The sequence below is a fragment of the Poecilia reticulata genome, linkage group LG12, assembly GCF_000633615.1.
Source record: "Poecilia reticulata strain Guanapo linkage group LG12, Guppy_female_1.0+MT, whole genome shotgun sequence".
NCBI lineage: Eukaryota > Metazoa > Chordata > Actinopteri > Cyprinodontiformes > Poeciliidae > Poecilia > Poecilia reticulata.
In genome coordinates this window covers 22,009,855-22,027,130 of record NC_024342.1, presented here as the reverse complement: position 1 = coordinate 22,027,130, position 17,276 = coordinate 22,009,855, and the positions used below count along the sequence as shown (strand labels likewise).

The 17,276-nt window shown below is 36.0% G+C and overlaps 1 protein-coding gene across 2 annotated transcripts in view; it reads right to left on the bottom strand.

The window, feature by feature from the left end:
* Positions 1-17,276, bottom strand: part of LOC103473993 (collagen alpha-1(I) chain) — an 81,586-nt gene that overhangs the window by 11,918 nt on the left and 52,392 nt on the right. For both annotated transcript variants that reach the window (XM_017307678.1, XM_017307679.1), the window contains 31 exons: positions 16,533-16,586; positions 16,356-16,400; positions 16,229-16,282; positions 15,116-15,160; positions 14,964-15,017; positions 14,840-14,884; positions 13,650-13,703; positions 13,264-13,308; positions 13,126-13,179; positions 12,911-13,018; positions 12,309-12,362; positions 12,042-12,095; positions 11,911-11,955; positions 10,821-10,874; positions 10,090-10,134; positions 9,890-9,943; positions 8,712-8,765; positions 8,573-8,626; positions 8,062-8,115; positions 7,381-7,434; positions 7,206-7,250; positions 6,823-6,867; positions 5,786-5,893; positions 5,605-5,658; positions 5,478-5,531; positions 4,499-4,552; positions 2,885-2,992; positions 1,938-1,991; positions 1,200-1,307; positions 1,063-1,116; positions 923-976 (listed from right to left, as the gene is read on the bottom strand). In XM_017307678.1, the coding sequence (XP_017163167.1) occupies positions 923-976; positions 1,063-1,116; positions 1,200-1,307; positions 1,938-1,991; positions 2,885-2,992; positions 4,499-4,552; positions 5,478-5,531; positions 5,605-5,658; positions 5,786-5,893; positions 6,823-6,867; positions 7,206-7,250; positions 7,381-7,434; positions 8,062-8,115; positions 8,573-8,626; positions 8,712-8,765; positions 9,890-9,943; positions 10,090-10,134; positions 10,821-10,874; positions 11,911-11,955; positions 12,042-12,095; positions 12,309-12,362; positions 12,911-13,018; positions 13,126-13,179; positions 13,264-13,308; positions 13,650-13,703; positions 14,840-14,884; positions 14,964-15,017; positions 15,116-15,160; positions 16,229-16,282; positions 16,356-16,400; positions 16,533-16,586 (1,818 nt within the window). The remainder of the gene's footprint in view (positions 1-922; positions 977-1,062; positions 1,117-1,199; positions 1,308-1,937; positions 1,992-2,884; positions 2,993-4,498; positions 4,553-5,477; positions 5,532-5,604; positions 5,659-5,785; positions 5,894-6,822; positions 6,868-7,205; positions 7,251-7,380; positions 7,435-8,061; positions 8,116-8,572; positions 8,627-8,711; positions 8,766-9,889; positions 9,944-10,089; positions 10,135-10,820; positions 10,875-11,910; positions 11,956-12,041; positions 12,096-12,308; positions 12,363-12,910; positions 13,019-13,125; positions 13,180-13,263; positions 13,309-13,649; positions 13,704-14,839; positions 14,885-14,963; positions 15,018-15,115; positions 15,161-16,228; positions 16,283-16,355; positions 16,401-16,532; positions 16,587-17,276) is intronic.

Here is a 17,276-nt window from a genome sequence, read left to right as displayed (position 1 = left end):
TAGATGATTTTGTCTTGAAATGTCAAAAAGCTTTCATTAAAAAATTAAAATTGATCTAAAATCATTAGAAATTTAAATATTGAAAAGTGGCATCACTAATCACTATAAATAATGATTTAGGTATTAATTTATTTCCAAATTCAGATAAAGCCTCCCATCACTTTGTTATACAAAATAAATAATTTTATTTATTTATAGCTTTTAGAATTTAATTACTTATTTTTTTACTGAAAGCTTAGTATAAATAAATAAATACAGAAACTAATTAACCCATTACATCAATATTTAAAAACAGAGGTAAAAATAACACAAATCTATAATTATTTAAACGTCATAATTTATAGTGTCAAAATAAATTCTAACATTTTTACATTATTTTCTACAATCATACAGATTTATTTATTTTTTTCTGAATCATTTAGTTTTATTTAATATTGTGCAAAATGTAATAAATAAAATAAAAATAAAAACTTAAAAAAATAATATTCATTGTTTATGTATTTATTGTCCATTTCATTTGGTAAATTTTATATTTCAGTAATTATTTAATGATGAATTAAACAATTTAATTACAAAACATTTAACACATATCAGGCCAAGATTACGTAATAATTTGATCAAATTTAATTATTTAAATTCATTAAAAATATAATTATGAGCCTAAATAAAATAAAATTAGCAAACCACATGTACAAATTTTAAATAAAGAAATTATATGAGGCACATGATTTTAATTTAAAAATACATATTTACGTTTTTTATTGTGGAACTTTTAAAAATTAATAATTTGCAGGCAACAAATGGAATAGTTTACTAAATAAATAGATAAATGCAGCATTAATTAATCGGGTTCTTATTTAAAAACATTCAGCTCTAATCTAAATATTATAAAATCTTTGATCAGGATGGAAAATGGTGCCACCTTCTGTCCCGGCGGTCCATCTGGTCCTGGTCGTCCCAGTCGACCCGCGATGCCCTAAAACGACCAGAACCACAGAATAAACGGTCCTGCAGTGAGACGGGCAGCAGAGCGGTTTCACCTGGTCCAGGTAAGAAGCTCACCTGGAGCCCAGACGGGCCCACAGGACCCGGACCTCCAGCCGCTCCAGGCTCTCCCTGCGCAGGAACAACAAAAACTGTTAAAACAAAAACTCAACAACAAACTTTCACTTTTCAGAAACATCAGGGATTCTCCTCACCGTTCTCCCGATGTTTCCCTTTTCTCCCTTTGGCCCCTGGAGCCCGTTTCCCCCGATGGACCCCCAGGGGCCCTCTGGGCCCGACGGACCAGGAGGTCCCACGTCGCCCTGGCAACAGCAAGCACAAACAACTTCCTGTTCCTCAGCAATTCATGACTGTGTGATCAACTCTAGAGCTGCAACTGTGGCTTATTCAGACGATTAATCGATTATATGGGTGATTAATCAATTCTTCTGTCAATTAACTGCTTAATTAAATGTAGATTATTCTATTATTTGGATGATTAATCAATTATTTGGACGACTAATAGGTTATTTGAACAATTAATCAATTATTCAGATTTAAAAATTATCATTTTCTGCTGATTCTTTTATGTAACCACTACGATATACGATATTAGAAATACATTAAAAATATGCAAGTAACCAAATAATTCACAGAGAAAATAAACATTTTATTGCCTAAAAGCAATCCTTCAGTGAAAGATTGATCATTTACAGGATTTAGAGTTTGTGGTTTACATTTTGTCCATTTAAAATTATTAATATTTCAATGAAATGGTAACAAAACTCATGAATGTGGTGAACTGAACCCAAATCCAACTCTGTCAGCAGCACATGATAAATCATCATCAGCTCTGACTGGGTTGTTTTTTCACCAAATGGCCTTTTGTTGAATCAATTACTAATCTAGTAATCGATTATTTCAATAATCGATTAATCGTCTCAGCCCGTTACCTTCTCTCCTTTGGGTCCAGGCTCTCCAGGTTCACCAGGAAGCCCGACTTCCCCCTGCAGAACAACCAGAACCACTGAGGCTCATTTCCACTGAAAAACAAAGCTACTCATAACAGAAACTCTGTAAAACAAAAGTAAAGGTCATGTGTTTTAATGACCTAGTCAAAGTCTGGAGCGACTGACTCACAAACCCCTTAGCTAGATGGATGAGGAAACATTTCAGTCTGCAGACGTTTATCAAATTTCAACAAAATCCAGAGAAATTAGTGTTTGATTTGTCTTAGATTTTTTTCTAAATTTAGATTTTGGCAGCAACTCGTTAGATTTACTGGAGTAACTTTTGAAAACATGTTTATTATTCTCAGAATGGAACAACTTGTTCCTGCAGTTTCACGTTTTAAAGTGAAATAAACTGACCGGAAAAAATGTTTTTCATTTTGTTCTAAAATTTCCACATAACTTTTTGTTATGTGGAAGGTATTTGGTAAACTTTTTACCAAATACCTTTTTTACTTTTACTTGAGTAAAATCAGCAGGATTTTTTTATTGAAAGAAACTTATTTGGAAATGTATTTCTTTTGTTATGTTATTTATAATATTAATTATTTTGATTTTGGTCTTTAAAATACCGAAATCGTCACTAAATTGTGTATTTTAGTCCATCTGATGACGTCATTTTTAAATATTAAATTATGTTTTGTTCAGTAGCTTTTTTACAAAATACTTTTTACTTGAGTGATTTTTTAAATATATTCTAATGATTTCATTCTTCTGAGGATAAAAACTAAATTACCGTCTCTCTACCTGAACAGAATCAGGTTTAAATGTTTTCTTTCCTCCTAGAAAAATTTAATTTCATGCTTTATGAACCAGTGAATCTTCCTCTATGACCCTAAAACCTGTTTTCATCTGTGAGATTGAACTGCAGCTGCAGAAAATGCACCCACCTCTCTGCCATCGGGCCCCGGTGGCCCCTGGGGGCCTTTTGCTCCCTCGGATCCTCGTTCCCCTTCGGGTCCCTGAGCTCCGAGCGCCCCACACGAACCCAGATCCCCCTGAACCAGAACCAGGTAACAACACAGGTTCAATCTCTGCTTATCATCTAAGAGTCGTCGTAGACGGTGATGCTGGATCTTCAGTAGCAGTCAGTGTCACAGTGATTCTGAAGAGGCCTCTGACTGAAGACTGCTAGCATCTCAGTTTTCAGGCAGGAAGACAACATAACTTTGTTTCTTCATTATGAACGACACTGATTTCAAGCTTTGATGTAAATTATTCATTGTTGCTCATTAATAATTAAGCACTAATGTTGTCATTGTTACAAAGCTAAAACCTTTGCAGTGCCTGAGCTTCCCTACCACCAGGGGGAAGCAGTAATACCTTAAACAGATTAGTCTGCGGCTAACGATTATTTTAGTTATCGATTAATCGATTATTCTGACGATTAATCGGATAAAAAAAACATTCTGCAGATTTTTCATTTTGACATTTTTATACAATATTACAAATGCATTAAGGGATGCAAATAATTAAAATCCTTTTTAATAATAAAATAAACATTTAATTGCCTTAATTCAATAACATAACATTCCTTTGGTGAACATTTGATAATTTGTATCAAAAGATGCAAAACAAAACATCCAACATGTTGAGAACTTTTTACAGTGCAGAGCTGGATATTCTGGATTAACTCAATAATAACTGGACAAAAAAGGAGATTTGTTTTTACAGAATTTGAACTGAGTGAATAATATCTTTACATACAAAGATTTTTGTATATTAAATGCCAAAAGTTTTCTTTTTGTTTGTACAGTTTTGGCTTGTAGTTCTTTCAGCAAATGTCCTTTTTAGTTCCAATTAATCAATTACTAAATTAGTAAACTATTATTTCAATAAATGATTAATCACATCCATCCATCCATTTTCTTTCACCCTTGTCCCTCAGTGGGGTCAGGAGGGTTGCTGGTGCATCTCCAGCTAACTTTTCGGGCGAGAGGCGGGGTCACCCTGGACAGGTCACCAGTCTGTTGCAGGGCAACACAGAGACACACAACAATGCACACACACACTCACACCTAGGGACAATTTGGAGTCATGTTTTTGGACTGTGGGAGGAAACCGGAGTACCCGGAGAAAACCCACCATGCACAGGGAGAACATGCAGACTCCATGCAGAAAGACCCCAGGCCGGGAATCGAACCCAGAACCTTCGTGCTGCAAGGCAACAGCTCTACCAACTGCGCCACTGTGCAGCCCTGATTAATCACAGACTTCATCAGTTTAGTCACAGTTAATTTGATTAATTGTTACTATTAACCAATCTATACATATTCCATATCAACATAAAGGGGAAAAATTCATCTGAATAACAGAAACAGGATTTTTTAAAATCACTGAACCAGCAGCTGAAAAAGAGGAAAAAGAGGCTAATTTAAAAAACAAACCAAACTTCTTCATTTGTGCCTTTAAATCTACGAGGTTCCCTCACAACAATGTGTACAAAATGCCTTTGATATTTTAATTCAATATTTGAACAGATTCATGGATGAGTTCTGACTGACCTGATCTCCTTTCCTTCCAGTTGGACCCTCGGTTCCTCTGAGACCAGGAGGACCCTGAAGAGACAAAATTCATCTGAAATTATTCTCCACCACCACAACATGATGGTGGCTCTTAAAGGTGACCTATAACAGGTTAGGACAAATCTATGGTCTATACAAAACATTTTTTGCACAAAATCCTTCTTAGAAAATGAGATTTTAGCTGTTTTAGGGTCTCTGTCGCTTTAAATCCTAATAATCTGCTGCTGGCCACGCCCCCTAACTCACCGTTTACAGTCACACATGGAAATGGTTCCAAATCTCAATTAAACAACTGTGGAAAGCAGAATTTTAACTCGGCTTGAGTTGCTAGGTAACGGGGCTGGGCTTCAGTGGGGTTGCTAGGTAACGGGGCTGGGATTCAGTGGGGTTGCTAGGTAACGGNGTGGGGTTGCTAGGTAACGGGGCTGGGCTTCAGTGGGGTTGCTAGGTAACGGGGCTGGGCTTCAGTGAGGTTGCTAGGTAATGGGGCTGGGTTTCAGTGATGTTACTAGGTAACGGGCAGTGCCTATGGAGCTAAATTGGGGCCATAAAGTTAGTTCAAAAGAATAAAAAAAAATATTTTAAACACATCTTAGGTGCTTAATTATCGTTTAATGAGCAACAGTCAAATGTAAAACATCTTAAAGGTCTTATAAAACTAAACTGCATCGGTCTCAGAGTTCAAATTCAGCTCATATGACCAATTTTACTGATTTCTTCCTATGAACTGTGACTGTACTTGTTTTTGTGGTTTTCTCTAAACTGAATATGACTTTAGCTTTAATGATTAAATAAAAAGTTCAACTCTTTGTCCTGTTGGTTTTACAGCAGAGTGAACATATTTGAACCACTGCCAACCAGCAGTTTGGAACTGAAACCCAGATTTTTAGTAAAAATTTGTATTTTTATGTTTTTGTTTTGAGATTTGTCACATCTTAAAGACACAAAGTGAGCCAACCTGTGGTCCGCTCAGTCCTGGGGGTCCTGGGTCGCCTGGCAGTCCGGGGAAACCCTGGAGGTTTAATCCACTCAGTAAATCCACACATATTATAAATATAATAATAACTTTATAAATGATGTTTTACTCTGGGTCCTTTTTCTCCTGCTGCTCCCACGGAGCCATCAGCGCCTTGTGGGCCCTAAAAACCAAACAGCAGAAATGTTTTGTCACTTTTTAACAACTTTACATAAACTAAGGCTCTTTTTTAATATATTTAACTGAAAAGTATTTAATAAATCAGCAGTCAAGGGTCGGTACCCACTCACTGGGATTCCTGCTGGCCCCTGCAGCCCCTGAGGCCCCGGGGCCCCGATGCTTCCTCTGGGTCCAGGTTTGCCCGTCCCACCGCTGGGRCCTGGAAGACCAGGAGGGCCCTGAGAAAAATCAGAAAAATCAAACTGTGGGCAGAAAGTTGTTCATATAGACGGGATTTCTATTACTGTTATTTCTAAACTGTGAACATTAAAGCTGAAATGTTGAAATATGGCTGAAAACTTATCACAATATAATTGTTTCATATCAGTTCGTATCAATAATTATTGATTAGTTTTTTATTTTTAATGTCTAAAATACTGTTGTCAAGACATTTCCTGTTTTATCCAGTTTTCTCTCCACGCCGTTATTTGTTTTAATTTTTAAACAGTTTTGAGGGGAAACTTGAAACTGCTGCTGCTGTGTCAGTTACTCAGCAGGTCGTTGCTAGGCAACCAAAGTTTGGGTGGGAACTTGAAACTGCTTCTCACTCAGCAGGTTGTTGTGTGAGAGAGTGAGAGAGTGAGTTGATTCCAGCAGCCTAGCTTAGCCGGCTGAAGCTTTTCCTCTGCCTTGTTGTTGTCCTACATTATTACACAATACTTACAATGTATTTATCCGACATTTCTCTGCAGAAATCAATTTTTTTAAATTAAGATCATCAGTTTAATATGAATTAAAGATGTTCACATTCAAACAAGAGATTGTGAAGTGACACAAAAACATTTTGGAAAATGGTAAGTTACTTATTTAATTCTAATTTATCTGGTGTTGATTCACCAATTTTAGAGAAAGATTGAGGAACTGCAAAGTTGAAATTAAAAGCAAAATTCCTTTATTTCCTTTAAATAAATAATAATGTCTGAATATTTTTAAATTAACTAAATTCAACAATAGTTGCCTTTTTGTGGAATACAAACCATTTTTTAACATTTCAAACATGAAAACATGCCCTGAGCAGTGACTCAAGAAAATAGTAAAAAGGAGGGAAAAAAAAGTCGCATGTATTAAAAACACAAATGTAAACAATAAAATAAATATATAAACTTACAGGCGGTCCCAGGACACCTTTGGGTCCTTCATCTCCAGGTCGGCCCTAATAAAAATAAACCAAAACAAAATTTTTGTGCACAATTTTAAACAAACAGAAGTAAAATCTATGTTATTGTAAAAAAAAATGTTTTTTTGTTGTTTTTTTGCAACGGTTAAATATTCACATCCTTATTTCTCCTGATTTTCATAAACTGATAACATTTAAATTATTTTAAAATAATTATTTATGTGATGCATTAAAGACACTAAATTGACTTTTAATTGAAGGAGGACAGAGAAATTAATTAATTCTGAAATTAATTTTCTAATAAAGTGACATTTCAGTGCAGAAAATCATTTTCACATCACATTCTAAAATAACTTTTAAATTCATTTTCTCACCTGAGATCCGCGAGGTCCTTTCTCTCCAGGGGAGCCTGGCAGACCCTTAAAGGAGGTGATATAATTAAACTATTAAAATCTCACGCTTCATGCATAAAGAACATCACCAGGTCACAGTCCAATATTCAGAAATTTTTCAGAAGACAAAAATATAAAAAATAAAACAGATTCTTACTTTAGGACCTGTTTTCCCAGTGGGGCCCAGTAACCCTCTAATTCCCGGCTCACCCTTTGGAAATGAGGAAATGCAAGAATGTTTGTCTATTTTCTTTAGCTTGACAGATTGTATTAAACTTAAATAATCAAAAGATCAAACAAACAAAACAAAATAAAAACCACAAGGATCAATAGCACATCAAGAAATTCAGTTGTTTTTTTTAGTTTCAGTTTACAGCAGTCGGAGCGACTGATGGTTGAAACTGTAAATGTTTTCAGTACAGGAGTAAAGCTAACAGCTACTAGGCTAATGTTAGCCAACAACCAATCAACCTCTCAAGTGAAGAGTAAAGCTAACAGCTACTAGGCTAATGTTAGCCAACAACCAATCAACCTCTCAAGTGAAGAGTAAAGCTAACAGCTACTAGGCTAACAGTCCAGTTAAAAGCTTCTTCTACAAAAAGCCAAACTAAAAGCTACTTATGGTAAGACTTAAGCTACCATAAGTAGGTAAGCTACTTATGGTAGCTTACCTACTTAGCACCTGGTTAAGCACCTGGTAGCTTAAGCACCTACCAGGTGCTTAAGCTAAAAACTACTTAGATTTATAACGTTTTGACACAAACTCACTTCCAAAAGTTAACCCTTTGATTTCGTATATGGTCGACATTAACAGGGAATGAGGGAGGTTTTTATTTACCCGTTCTCCCATTGATCCTGCAGGCCCTCGCATCCCCACAGCCCCGACCACACCCTGATCGGAGAAGAAAATCAATAATCAGAAATACTAACATATATAACACAAACAGTGTAGCTTAGCATTCTGGCTAAGGCTTTTCTTTAAAATAGCATCTTTTTTGCCTTTAAGTTTATTAGATTCGGTCAAAATGATCAGATTTTGTTTGTTCATTTTGAAATAATAATTTCACTTCTACTTCGCTAATATGATGCAGAAGTTTTGAAAACAGGGAATTTACCGTTTTCTGATTCTTTTAGAAATCCCCTGTGTTAAAAACAAAACTGATAACACGCCTATTTTAAACCCTCTAAGGCAGAAATAATTTAAATTACATGGCGTTATTATTGTGTGTTTTGTGTTTGTAAAAAATCTTATCCAGTTTCAATATTAACTTTATTTGAATTTTTAACACATATCTAAGCTTGTTTTGTGTTAACTCAATATGTGGGATCAGTGCTGAAGAATCACTTACATACATGCCAACTGGGCCCTGAGGTCCTTCCAGGCCCGGTTTCCCCGTGAAACCCTGGAAACACAAAAAAAACACACCATCAGACCACATAGATACATTTATGCAACAATAATTCATGTTCTGGTTATGGACGACTCACTTTTTCTCCTGGTGGACCCGGAGAGCCCGGGGGCCCCGTCTTCCCTGGGGGCCCCTGAAAGACAAAAACACTCAGATTAGGTTCTTAAGCAGGGTTGGATACTGTCTACTGTTTACTCTGCATATCCCTGAGCGTTCTCTGCATGAAGCTGCTGTACAACTAAAACCGAAGTGATTATTTTTCTTCTTTCCGTCACACAGGCAGTTCACGTCAGTTTTCGGCGCTCCGTATTCCTCCTGGCGGCTACGCTAACGCTAGTACACAAAATGGCGGCAACCAGAATGAGCTGGTTGCTCAACAATATTTGGTTACATTTTTGGAAAATAGTTTCCTCTGAGTATTAATTACCCAACCAGTATAAAAAAGTCCCAATGCTTTAAACTTTTTGAATTCTCTGCCAAAAAAATTAACCAAAGTACGAAAAAACTAAAACTAAAGAATATTTAACTAATAATGACTAAAACTAGCAAACACTCTCTATAAACCAATAAAACTAACTGAATTAGACAAATAAAGTAACAATGACATAAAACTAAACTGTCTTCAGTCAGAGGCTTTTTTCAGTGCCGTAACACTGACTGCTACAGGAGATCCTTCGTAATTATAAAAGGAAACTGATGAAGCTCGTGTAATAAATAGCGACTAATTTAATTTTCTCTGGGATTTATAAAGTTATCTTGAATTTTAACTCTAAAATGTGATAATTTTATATCTTAATGGATAATATAATGTTTAAATTAAGCCTCAACTGAACCATTTTTTAAAATAAATTGCATATAATTATTAGTCTAAGGATATTTCAATCAGTATTTTAAATGTTTTTTTAAAAACTCCATCATTATTTACTGTATTAAAATGTGAAACATTTAAACATTTTTGTCTCTTTTGCTTCTATTTTCATCAGTGTGACTTTAATAACTTGGTTGATATTTAAATGTGTTAAATTTTTATGTTTATAATGTTGAATTGCAAATAAAATTTGTCTAAAATAAATTCAACATCATCGTGTTGAATTTAACCAGTTTAAAGTTTTAATTGGATTTTTTTAACGTTAATTTTTAAGATGTTGGAACAAGAAAGGTACATATTAAGGGATTTCCTGATTAAATGAAGCTAAATGTGTAAAATGTGGTTACAAAAGGAGAAAAAATGTGAAATAAATAAAAAGTTGAATGTACCGGAGACCCTGTCGGCCCGTCTGCTCCTGTCTCACCAGCATTTCCTGGAAAACCCTGGAAAAAATAAAATGAAATAAAAACCGTAGATATTAATAACTTCAAGCTGTAGTTTAATATTTACTCTCAGCTTCATTCATCAAATTATCTCTTAAATAGCTGAATAAAGTTTAGTCCTATCTGTGATTAATACATGATTTTACCCTGGAGCCTCTGAAGCCAGCGCCGCCGTCTGCACCCTGCAAACCCTGCAACAATAACAGAAAGAAAAAATATATTTAGACATGAAAACATCAATAAATAGGAGAATTAGCTGGCAAATGTCTGGATTATTGTGTCAAAATTGATTTTAATGATGAAATCAGATGAAATCATGTCAAATTCTTCCTTTGTTGGGAAATTTAGATGCCAAACAACAAATATTTGTGTAAATTTGATGCCATTGTTTTGTTCATAAAATTTTGACTTTTTAAACTCAGAAATGTTCTTGTTTTTCTAAAAAAAAAAAAATTTTAAATCTGCGATTAATCAAAAATTTTTTTTTATTTTTGATGGAAATTTTCTCTTTTTATCTTCTTCTATCTACAATGGCTCTAAAGCGGCGTTGCAAAAATACACCTGAATATATTACGAGTTTAACAATTAAATATCTTTTCACTAAACTTAAGAAACAGACATGAAGACATTTATAATCATTCAGTTCAGTTAAGATGCATAACGAGTCATATTTCTGTACTGAAAGACATGAAAATGGTTAAATCTCACTAAATGTTTAGTGTAAATACTGAATGCTTCTCTCTCTCTCTCTCACACACACACACACACACACACACACACACACACACACACACACACACACACACACACACACACACACACACACACACACACTGCTTATGTTCGATGTGATTTGAATATGACAGAGAATGGGAACCTGTGTACCAGGCTTTCCTTCTGCTCCCTGCGGTCCCGTTTGCCCAGAGAAACCCTGAAATTAATCAACAAAAACAAACAAACTCATTAAAAGAAAACATGGAAAACATCTGAACGCTGCAACGTCTCTCTATAAATTATCAACTTAAACGATTCCATTTAAAACACGCAGGAGGAAAACAGAAATACCAGAAACCTGAGCAGGGAGTCAACAGCCAGATCATCAAAGAGTTTGTAATTTAAAAGTTTATTAGTTTTACAGAGGTTTTTATTCTTTATATGTCCGGTATATATTAATCTTTTCATACATAACTCAATAGAARAAAAAGAAAAACAAAACAAAGTTAGCACAGAAATAAATATTTAAGTTCCTGTCAATAGTAAACTGAAAAAGTGTGAGTTTATTTTACCTTCACTTGTTTCTACATTCATAAAAATCAAACAGCAGAAACTTTCCTGTATGTTTTTATAAAATGTATCACCAAGAAATTCCAGCTCAGTCTGCAGACAAACTCATAAAAATAATCATAATCAAAGCTGTGTTGATTTAAAAACAAAATGATTTAAATCCCTCCGCGTGGTGCCGGTTTGTTAGGTGTCCAAACTATCAGATAAAATTTTTTTTTGTTATTGGAAGAAAATCAGAGCTTTAGGATTCATCTGGAACAAAATATTTAGGAGAAGCTAAATGTGCTAAACGTTTTCCAAAGTTAGCTAAACAAGAATTAGCTTAGCACATTAGCTTAGCACATTAGCTTAGCACATTAGCGAACGTGTTTCCACTTCTGATTGGGAGGATCCAAAACTCGCCACAAAATTTCTGCACAACTTTATACTAAATCCAAGCAAAAAAAAAAAAAAAATTTAACAGAACTATAGTCAATTTAACCACCAAATTAAACCTGTTAGCTAACTGTTTGTCTTTAAGCTAACAGTTTACAGACTCACCGTTAGCTAACTGTTTGTCTTTAAGCTAACAGTTTACAGACTCACCGTTAGNCCGTTAGCTAACTGTTTGTCTTTAAGCTAACAGTTTACAGACTCACCGTTAGCTAACTGTTTGTCTTTAAGCTAACAGTTTACAGACTCACCGTTGGGCCCGGTTGGCCCGGATGGCCCCTCAGTCCAGCCAAACCCTGGAGGAAACACAGGAACAACGTGAGGAAAATAAATGAATACATGAGTTTGATCCAACATAAAACATGTTTTCTGTCAGATGAACCTTGCTGCCTCGTGGTCCGGGTTTCCCGGGTCGGCCATCTTGTCCTCTGTTCCCCTTCAGGAAGGTCAGAGTGTTAGCCTGATTTCATCGCAAATTCATATTTTTATGCAAATTTTGCTTGAAAAGAAATCAAGACATTGAAGCAAGTTAAACTAAGGAAAGAAAAAAGCTGCCATGTTGGAGGAAACAGGTTTTTATTTATTGTTTAGGGAGAAATAAAATATTGTGTTGTGAGATCACAACGTAGAAACACAGATCATCACTGACCTTTAACCCCTGACTGCCCTGTTTCCCCGGCAGGCCGCCCTCACCGTCCGTCCCCTGAACGAGAAAATATCAAATCAGTCCAGATCTTCAATACGACGCCAAATCAGAGACCATGGAAATAAAACAAATATGTCACATTTCAGAGTTTTTTTCAGCAAATCTTTGACATTTCAAACACAGAAATGTTTAAAATAATCTCAAAAAGGTTCACAAATAAAGGCGGAGATTTCTGAGTTAGAAATAAAGCAGAGAGGTGTAAACTTTCCACAATGGCAGGTTTATAGATCGAAAAGAAAAAGTGTAACTTTCTGAGATTTTCTAGAAAAACAACAAGTCGAATATTTAGAAGAAAAATCTGTTTTTAGATTAACGTCAGAAAATCTGAAGAGAAAACTCAAAGTTCTGAGGGTTAAAGGTCAAACATTTTTGTCTTTTCAAGCTCAGAAATTTCACAATTGTTTTTCTTTAAAATTTCTGACAATCTCAAAATTTCTGAGTTTTTGACATAAAAATGTACTCCTTTTTAAAAAACCCAATAGATAAAAACAGCATGTAGATTATTATTACTAATCTAATTTTGATGGCAGCGCTTCAGTCCTCACCTCAGTTCCTGCAGGGCCCGGCGGGCCGCTGGCCCCCGGGAAGCCGGGCAGACCGAAGGGGCCCCGCTCCCCCTGAGGGCCCCAGATGCCTGTGGCCCCTGGAACTCCCTGAGGCAAAGAAACAAAGTCAGAGAAAAAATATAAACACAAACAAGTTGATTTAAAATCTTTAAATCTTTTTCCCAATAACTAATAATAATAAATGTTGTTCCTACTTTGTCGCCTTTAGGTCCTGCGTCTCCTTTGTCTCCATCGGCTCCTCGGTTCCCCTGTCAGACAAGAAAACATRGATAATTAAATAAAACAATCAGATTTTCACACTGAAACTCGAGTCGAGCTAAAACACGACCCACCGTGGCTCCGTGGAAACCCAGATGACCCGGCCTGCCTGGCAAACCCTGAGAAAAGTAAAAGTTGCAAATATTAATTACATGAAAATGTAAGTAAAACTAGTCAAATAGTAAAGTAAAAGAATAAAAAATTAGCTTTTAAATGGAAATAACTCAACAAACTACTGTAGAAAAGATCAATAATTCATGAAATATAAGAATAAAGAATTAAAATCAGCTGAGCTGCTGAAAGAATTAAACATGAACTCATGATGCAGTGGCAGAGTTTGGCCACCAGATGGCAGCATGAGGTAGCAGGATTTCAACAGAACCGTTTGGGTTTTTAGCTTTAATGTGACAAACAACAGAAACCGGCTGAGAACCAGGTGGACTTTAGGACCTGAACTCACCGTGGGGCCCTCAATGCCAGGATCCCCCCGAGGGCCCGGCGGCCCCAGAGGCCCCTGGGAACAAACATCAGAGTTTACAACAAAAAACCGACAGGAAGTGAAAATATACTCACCTTTATGCACTGATACGGTTAAATATGGCCACTGCAAACAGGACTCAAGATTTAAGATTAAACATCACTTTACTGATCTCCACAGGGGAATTAATTTGCCCAAATAGCACAAAATAATAAGAATCATTATTATTATCATTTTTATTATTATGTTCACTGAAGATAGAGAAAAAAGCAGTACATTTCTGCCACCCCCAAAAATCGGAATTTTTATAATTATTTTCAGAAATGTAATAAATAAATACATAAATTTCTGAATTTGAAAGATCAAAAACTTGGAAGAAAAAAAAATATTTTTAGGATTAATGTCATAAACACAGAAGGTTTGAAGAGACAAAAAATTGCAAATAAATAAATAAATAAATAAATAAATAAATCTGACATTTTTTAATTGATCTCAGAAAATTTCAAGAAAGAACAAAGAAAATGTCTGAGTTTGAAAAGTCAAAAAATTAGCAAAAAATAAAACCGTTATGTTAAACTAAAAAAATCTAGGAAAACCCCCCAGAATTTTCTGATTTTCAAGTTAAAAATATTTGACCAAAAATTTCCAATTTTTTTCTAGAAAACTTCTGAGATTGAAAATTTTCGAGTTTTTTTCTAGCAAATTTGTTTCAGATTTGACTTTTGAATTGCGGTTTCTGGGAGACCGCAAAAAAATTCTTCCAGGGACGTCAAACGGCCCTCGAACCTCACATTGAACATCCTTGATGTAAACCGGGTCTTTGTGGCTCAGTATGTAGGGATGTTCAACTCGGACCAACTTTTCCTTTTCCTCAGATCATGATGCTGCCACCATCATGTCAGGCAAATTATTTACACTGTTTACTGAAAACAGAAGCATTTTTACTTCCACTTTCTATTTTGTTGTTTCTATAAAACACACAGAAGTTTGTGTTTGTGACAGAATGTGGAAAATCTCAAGATGATGTGAGTAGTTTAATTTCCTTTAATTAAATGCAGACTCAATAATATAAGAGTCAGAGAAGTGAGTATTTGTATTATTAATGGAGGATTTCTGTTGAAACACTCAATTGGCTCAAAGTCACATGGAAATGTTTCGGTGATTTAACGTACAGCATCTCCTTTCGGCCCAGCAGCGCCCGTCAGTCCTGGATGACCCTGTTAGGAGGAGCATGAAGCCGATTTTAGCTCCTGCAGCCACTTTGACGAGTCAGCAGCCAGAGAAACCTGAACCCACCTGAGGTCCTCTGTGTCCTGGAGGGCCGATCGGCCCCTGCAGGCCTGGAGGCCCCTGGTCAGGAACAAAACGAAGCCGTTTTACGTCTGAACCAGAATCTAAACATGAAGAAAAACTGAAAATCTGCAGCATAAACAAGCCAGGTTTGATACCTCAGGCCCCTGGGGGCCGACGCCACCAGCTGGGCCCATTTCACCCTGCAAACAAACAAACATTTTTATTTCTTTACACAAAAACAGCAACCAGTTCACCAAGTTTAGACGTTAAAGTCAGTTTAGTTTCATAAAAATACAACCTAAAACAAAGTAAAAGTAAAATAAATACCAACCAGGTTCAGTTTTCACAAAAACATCAGTTTTTTTTTTTTTTGCTAAATTAAGCTTTTTTTCTTAGAGGTCATCTACAATATCTGAAAGAAAATGCAGCTTGGGAAGCTAAAATAGCTAGACGCTATGCTAGCTGACAGGCTATTGGCTGGAGTTGGACGTTTCCTTGGCTCTGATTGGCTGAACACAAAAGGGAGGAGTTAAAGAAGACGGTTAGCTTCTGTGGTAGCGCTTGCTAAGACGGTTTCCACTGCAGGAATTAAAGAATATTAATGGATATTTAGTGTTTGAACTGTTAAAATAGCCAATTAAAAGTGTTTTCACAATTATTTCAAGATTTTATCTGCAAAGAAGATCAAAACAAAACATAAAATTAAGAGCACATTGCTATTTAAACATGTTGTATACGAAAGTGGGTCTAAAGAAGCTTAAATTGGATCAAAAGAAAATATTTTGATACATTTCTGTAGACAAAGCGAATGATAATCAGGTGCAAAAATGAGACTTTTGTTTCTGTTTAGTTTAATATTCTACATCTAAACTCCTCTGTGTTTTGCAAATCAGCAAATGAAGCAGGAGCATCGATTCTTCGACAGAGGGGAAAATATTGTTCCTAAAATTATTGATGAGAAAATGGGGCTGAACATACAGCCCTGAGGAACTCCATAACGAAGTGGGGCATCTAAAGCTGATAAGCAGACAGTTATTCAGGCCTCAGTAATTAGAGAAGAAACTGTTGCTGCTAAAACAATCTGTGAAGAGTTAACAGACGTTTTCTGAACAGAATTATTGGATTTCCATTAGGACTTGGTTATTAATAGGAGAAGGTTCCCAAACATAGCAGGAAATCTACAACAAAATGGCTGAAAATGCCACAAGATGCTGAAGTTATTAAACTGAAGGTCAATAAAAACAGAGAATAATGTTCAATGGTTTTACCCTGGAGCCGTTTGCTCCCTGAGCACCAACTGGTCCGGTCAAACCCGGCGCTCCCTGCAACACGAGTTAAATTAGGATTAATAAGGCATTTTAACGCAATACAAACATAAACCAGTTGTGTTCTTACTGGTGGCCCTGGGGGGCCCGAGGGGCCGTCCAGTCCGCTCTCCCCCTGGAGGAAGACATGACAAAAAAAAAAAAATCACATTTCAGCAAAAAAAGAAAATTACTGAGAAAAATAAAACAGAAAACTTTTCTGACTTCTTCTTATCAGTTATGATGAAACCATAAATGTTTAACTCACGTCGGGTCCAGCGGCTCCTTCTTCCCCCTCTGCACCTCGGACCCCCTGGTGTCCCTGCAGACAAGATTAAAAATATCATCAGAGGATAAACTAAACCACATTATCCTCTATTCATCTAACATCTGTTCATGTTTCTCACATTTCATCATAAAAAGGCTCCCAAACTCAAACGATAAGTCAGTGTTGTGGTAAAACAAATTATTTTAATATTTTTCCGATTTTCGGACATAATGCAGGAAAGAGGATGTTAGCACTGACTAGTTAGCTTAGCTAAAGCTGAAAATGTAGCCAACAGGTGTTTGCTGGATTTCTGTTCCCGTTTCTAAAGGACATGGCGACCAGAGGCTTTAGATTCTGGTCACCATGTCTTAAACTTAACAACTTTCACTGCTGAGGTCAAAGATTGGAAAGAAAATGATTAAAATGTGACCTATTACACTTCCTTCAACAGGTTAGGATCTGTCTACGGCCTATTGAAAACCTGTTCAGTACATTATTTTACACAAAATCATTTCTAGATGAGATTTTAGCTTGTAGCAGTAAAACCAGCCAACCAAACATGCTGAAACTCAGTTTGAGTTGCTAGGTAACAGGCAGAGTTCTACTGGGGTTGCTAGGTGACAGGTAGAGTTCTACTGGGGTTGCTAGGTAACGGCAGAGTTCCACTGGGATTGCTAGGTGACAGGTAGAGTTCTGCTGGGGTTGCTAGGTAACGGGCAGTGCTTACTGATTTGTAAAGGTTTT